Genomic DNA, 6,000 nt, shown 5'->3' with positions numbered 1-6,000 from the left:
CGCGCTCAGTCGGGCCAGGGGCGAAGTCCGACCCAGGCCCGTGGGCAGGTGGAGACCTGCAGGGCTGGGTCGGGTCGGGTCGGGCCGGGCCTGGCAGGACACAGCCCCAGAGCGACTGGGTGGGGCGAGGCCAGGCGGCCGTGGGGGCCCTGGGGCCGGAGGCTGGGGCTGGTCAGGACTAGCCGTCGGGGGCCGGGCGCGCCCTGGGACCTGGCAGATACTCGGGCTCCCGGCTCCTGGCAGGGGGCCCAGGGACATGACTGGCCCCACCCCTTCCTGTGTCCTTATATGGGCTTCGGGGACGACTCCGGGGACCCCCTCCCCCAGCCAAGAGCAGACTCCGGCCTGTTGCCACGGTGACCAGGACCCACTCCCCTGCGCGTCCCCCTCTGTCCGGCTAATGGAACCGTCCCCTGACTGCCAGCCCCCAAGATTGCCCGCGGGCACCGCAGGCGGTACCATTGCTGGAGTGGGGGGATGGTGACTGGAAGCCTCTGAGGCTGGGCGTGTTCAGTGCACTCCGGCCTCCGCGGGGGTCCCGCGCCCAGTTTCCTCTTCTGAGGTGCAGAAGCCAGCCCGACTCAGGGCGGGGTGCAAGGTCCCGTAGGATCCGAGTGACGGAGACTGGGCCGGGCTCCTTCCCCCAAGGCTGTTGCCACATTTCCTGCCGCCGAGTTCTTCCCCGGCCTGTTTCTAAGGAAGAAGTGGGGTTGGCGACCGCGCCCCGGCCTTGGGGCTGGGTCCAGGCACCCGGGAGCCGACGTGGTGTCGGTCAAGCCCAGGGTTACTGGGGAGGCCTTTGGGATAGGGACAGAGTATACAGACGCCTGGAGGTCACCCACAAGAGAGGGCACCAGTCACGGAAGATCCAGCAGTCCAGTTCCTCAGGGTCCTCAACGACCCTTCTCTCCCTCATGTCTCAACCGAGGACCCTCTGTCATGGTCATCTCAGTTCTGAAGATGTGCCCCGACCCTTCTAATTCCCCTTCATCAGAGATTCACAGATGACCCCAACCTGTGACAGTGTCCCCCTCTTCTACCACACACATTTTCCCTGACTCCCTGCATCCCGGGACCCTCATTCACTGTATGCATATCTAGATCCCCGTTCCCGTTTACGGCGGACATCAGCCTCTCCCATGGACTCCCGGACCCCTACTCATACGTTGCGTAATGAGTCTTCAAGCTCCTTCCCGTACACCCTTTTCATTCCCCCCCCCCAACACACACACACTCTTTTCCTGGGTTTAGTACCTCAACCCCACTGTACTTGGGACCCCCACTCAATTCTTGAGTCTCGCCCCTTAGGGCTCTTCCAGTTACCCTGCTTAACCCTCCCGTCTCTCTACCCATAGCACTCCAGCCACTCTCAGATACTACGGGTTCTTCAAGCCTTCTGTGTACAACTTGGGACCCCCGCCCCCCCAAACACTTGCTCCGTACCAGTTCCTCAAGCCCCTCATCGCGTACTCAGGGGTATCGTCACCCCCCCACCCCGGAGCCGCTCCCAGTGTGCCTCGGACCGTCCCAGCATCCCCTTCCTCGCGCGCCCCGGGGTCCCCCGAGCCCCTCCCCCTGCAGCCTCGCCAAGCCACCCAGCCCGTGGCCGCTGTTTACAAGGACACGCGCTTCCTGACAGTGACGCGAGCCGCCTCCTCCCCTTCCCCACGCTCGAGGAGGGGGGCGCTGGGGGCTCGCGCGACGGCCAATCGGAGCGCACTTCCGCAGCTGACAATCGCCGTATAAAGGCGTGTGGCTCCGGCTGAGCGGCTGGGACCTTGAGCGCGGCAGGCCAGCGTCAGAGCCAGCAGGGAGCGGGAAGCAGGGGGAAGCGACACCAAAAAAGCAAGCGCGCCAGAGAGGGGCAGAGGGACTCGCGAAGCCGCACAGAGCTGCCGCGCACGGCGTCCCGCTGGCCTCTCCCGGCCGGTGCCAGTCCCCGGGACCACGCTTCCAGACACCCAGTGAAGCCGCCGCCGAGGACAGCGCACCGCTCGCCGCAGCGAGGCCCGGGGCGGCCCCGCAGGGACCACCCCCAGACCGCCCGGGCCGCCCGGATGTGCACTAAAATGGAACAGCCCTTCTACCACGACGACTCATACACAACGGCGGGATACGGCCGGGCCCCGGGCGGCCTGTCTCTACACGACTACAAACTCCTGAAACCTAGCCTGGCGCTTAACCTGACCGACCCTTACCGAGGTCTGAAAGCACCTGGGGCGCGCGGCCCCGGTCCAGAGGGCAGCGGTGGTGGCAGCTACTTTTCCGGCCAGAGCTCGGACACAGGAGCGTCGCTTAAGCTCGCCTCATCAGAGCTGGAGCGCCTGATTGTCCCCAACAGCAACGGCGTGATCACGACGACGCCCACGCCGCCGGGACAGTACTTTTACCCTCGCGGGGGTGGCAGCGGTGGAAGTGCGGGGGGCGCAGGGGGCGGTGTCACCGAGGAGCAGGAGGGTTTTGCCGACGGCTTTGTCAAAGCCCTGGACGACCTGCACAAGATGAACCACGTGACGCCCCCCAACGTGTCCCTGGGCGCCAGCGGGGGACCCCCAGCGGGGCCCGGGGGTGTCTATGCCGGCCCGGAGCCTCCTCCCGTCTACACCAACCTCAGCAGCTATTCCCCAGCCTCTGCGCCCTCCGGAGGCGCCGGGGCCGCCGTCGGGACCGGCAGCTCCTATCCGACGGCCACCATCAGCTACCTCCCACACGCGCCGCCCTTCTCCGGCGGCCACCCAGCGCAGCTGGGCCTGGGCCGCGGCGCCTCCACCTTCAAGGAAGAACCACAGACCGTGCCTGAGGCGCGCAGCCGCGACGCCACGCCGCCAGTGTCCCCCATCAACATGGAAGACCAAGAGCGCATCAAAGTGGAGCGCAAGCGGCTGCGGAACCGGCTGGCGGCCACCAAGTGCCGGAAGCGGAAGCTGGAGCGCATCGCGCGCCTGGAGGACAAGGTGAAGACGCTCAAGGCCGAGAATGCGGGGCTCTCGAGCACTGCCGGTCTCCTCCGGGAGCAGGTGGCCCAGCTCAAGCAGAAGGTCATGACCCACGTCAGCAATGGCTGCCAGCTGCTCCTTGGGGTTAAGGGACATGCTTTCTGAGTACCCCTTCTCCGTACGGACATTCCCCCTCCCCCAGCCTGGACGGCTGGACGCACGCCTCCCACAGGGCGAGGGAGCAGGCGGTGGGCACCGGCCCCAGGGCTGGGGGCGCCGAAAACAACACTGGACTCCTGCCCGCCGGCTCTGCGCCCAATCCTTCCACCTCGACGTTTACAAGCCCCCTTTCACGTTTTTTTTGTATGTTTTTTTTTCTCCTGGAAACGGACTCGATTCATATTGAATATAATATATTTGTGTATTTAACAGAGAGGGGAGGAGGGGGCGATCGCGGCGGAGCTGGTTCCGCCGTCCGGTACTCAAGCCTGCGGGGACACTGGGGAGGAGACCCGCGCCCCCTGCCCTTCCCCCTCTGCACCGTACTGTGGAGAAGAAACACGAACTTACTCCCTAAATAGTTATTTTAAGATGTGTTTGTGTGTGTGTGAGTTTGTTGTCCTGACTTTTTATTGAATCTATTTAAGTAAAAAAAAAAACGGTTCTTTATTAATTTCTGTTGTCTTTTTTTTCAAGCCGGGCGGATGTAGGGAGGAGAGTATTGGGATGTCCCCACCCCAATGCTGTTTGTGGTACGCTTCGGTATTTGTGTCCCCTCGCCAGCTCTGCCCAAGAATCTCACAATCCCTCCTCTCGTTCCCTGATCCCAGGAGTAAGAAAGTCCAGGGCGGATACGCAACCCAACCACCCCAACACCTGGGGCAGGATGCCTGGGCGATACGCGCAGTGCGCAAGCGCGGTCCTGCCTAGCCCCGCACGCCGGGGCTTTCCCTGTGACGCAACGGAAGCGCTGCCTATATATGGGTGGATGCTGCCTAATGACGCGACGGCGGTCTCTGGGCAGATTCCGGGAATCCCCTCCCCCGCTCTGCCCGGCAAGGGCCGCGGCGCCCGGAAGGAGGCCGGGATTTTCCCAGGCGGGCGGCTGGCCGGGCCCGGAAAGCCCCAGGCTTGGGTCCAGAGCGTCCGAGGTGGGCGGGCCCAGCTTTTGGGTCCAGGGAGTCACCTAGAACCTCCCTTCTCTGGCTGGCCCCACCGCGCCCACGCTTGTCTGACTTGACCTGGGTGAGGGGTTGCTGCTGCCTGCACGTCCTTGCCGCCGAGGTCCTTCTCACCCTCGCCAGGAAGGGCGGCGCCCGCCTGCCGGTTTCCCCTCCCGGTGCCAGGCCAGGATCGGGGCGACTGCCAGGTCTGGTCCTGCTGGGGCGGCTTCTTTGGCCGCAGGGCGCCTCTGCAGCTCTCACGGGGCTCCTTACCCCGCAACTGGAATGGGAATGAGGGCAGCTGGTGCGCCCCCGGAGGGGGCAGGCTGGCCTAGGAGCTGGAAGCACTCAGAACAGCAGAGAAACCAGGCAACAGGGGCAGGATGGGCAGAACACTTTATTAATTTATTTATAAACTACTGAACAACCTGGCCCTGGAGACAGTCCGGATCACAGCAGGCAGACAGATAGTAAACAAGGAAACATTATTCGTAGATGGTGGTTAAGTGCTGAGAAGACACAGAGCAAAGCAGTAATGATGGGGCAGGGAAGATGAGGTGCTTTGGAGAATGGATAGGGAACATAGACCTTTAATGAAACCAGATTTGAAGCCCAGCCCTGAGAAAATCCTGGGTAACAGCATTCTGCACAGAGGGAACACATGCAATTCCTGCGGCCAGAGCAAGATCAGCCTGTTAAAGAACAACAGTAAGAAGCCAGTGTATCTGGAATGGAATAAACCAGGAGGATGGAGACGAGGTCAGGAAAGACCACACAGGGCCTTGAACAGAAGTGTAGATAAAATTTCAAGGCTGAGATTAGTGGCTTCAGTGGGTATTATGCTGGATAGCAATATTAATGGGTCTACAGATTAAATGAGCTTGTCTACCCAGTTCTGTGGAAGGAAATGGGGGCCCAGAGTAGAAACGCCACTTGCTTGGGCACATATATCAAACTCCACTCCTGGGAAAATTGCCTTGCTCCTGACACCTGCCTCCTAGCCTAACCCTCTGACAGGCAGTGACAGCCAGCCACAGGCAGCCCTTCTAACCTGTGGTGGGCAGAGCTTGCCCACTGTGCATATAGTTTGAGCTCCCATTCTTAGTTCTGCTCTTGCACCCTCTTTCCCATAAGACTGAACTCTTCCTTCAGGCCCAGGAACCTGCCCTAGTAACCATTCACTGGGCCAAGCTCCACATACTTGATCTCTTTTCACATGCATGATCTGGCTTGGTTGTCTTTATTACCATGTTCCTGATAAAGAAAGCCAGGAAAGATCACGTTTCTTTCTTTCTTTTTAAAAAAATTTTATTTGTTTTTTAGATTTTATTTATCTTAATTTTTTTAAGATTTTATTTACTTATTTATCTTTAGAGGGGAAGGAGAGAGGGAAACATCTATGTATGGTTGCCTTTCGTGCATCCCCTGCTGGGATTTGGCCTGCAGGGAACCAGCCTGCAACCCAGGCATGTGCCCTGACTGGGAATCAAACCAAAATCCTCTGGTTCATAGGCCCGTGCTAAATCCACTGAGCTACACCAGCCAGGGCAGATATTTATCTTTAGAAGGGAAGTGAAAGAGAGAGGGAAATATCAATGTATGGTTGCTTCTCATGTGTATCCTGCTGGGAACTGGCCCCTGCTGGGGACTGGCTTGCAACACAGGCATGTGCCCTGACTGGGAATCAAACGGAGATCCTTTGGTTTGCAGGCCCATGCTCAAGCCACTGAGCTACACCAGCCAGGGTGGATCACATTTCTTAAACGACACTTGAACACAGCCTGGCTGATGACTAGATATGGGGACTACCCTCTAAGTCCAGGGACTTGCTCTGGGTAAGGGGCAAACAGTCCTCCTCACCCTATAAACTGCCCTTGGGCCAAAAAAAAAAAAAAAAAAAA

The 6,000-nt window shown here is 60.0% G+C and overlaps 1 protein-coding gene across 1 annotated transcript; it reads left to right on the top strand.

Moving 5' to 3' along the window:
* Positions 1-1,759: 1,759 nt before the first annotated feature.
* Positions 1,760-3,505, top strand: JUNB (JunB proto-oncogene, AP-1 transcription factor subunit). Its single transcript, XM_037041885.1, has one exon. It carries the CDS (start codon positions 2,058-2,060, stop codon positions 3,099-3,101), a length of 1,044 nt encoding a protein of 347 aa, XP_036897780.1. The 5' UTR covers positions 1,760-2,057; the 3' UTR covers positions 3,102-3,505.
* The last annotated feature ends 2,495 nt before the right edge of the window (positions 3,506-6,000 follow it).

Source organism: Sturnira hondurensis, unplaced genomic scaffold (genome assembly GCF_014824575.4).
Source record: "Sturnira hondurensis isolate 20B ecotype Veracruz unplaced genomic scaffold, ASM1482457v3 Scaffold0003213, whole genome shotgun sequence".
NCBI lineage: Eukaryota > Metazoa > Chordata > Mammalia > Chiroptera > Phyllostomidae > Sturnira > Sturnira hondurensis.
Note: the sequence above shows the minus strand (reverse complement) of the source record. Positions and strands in the feature narration are given on the sequence as shown.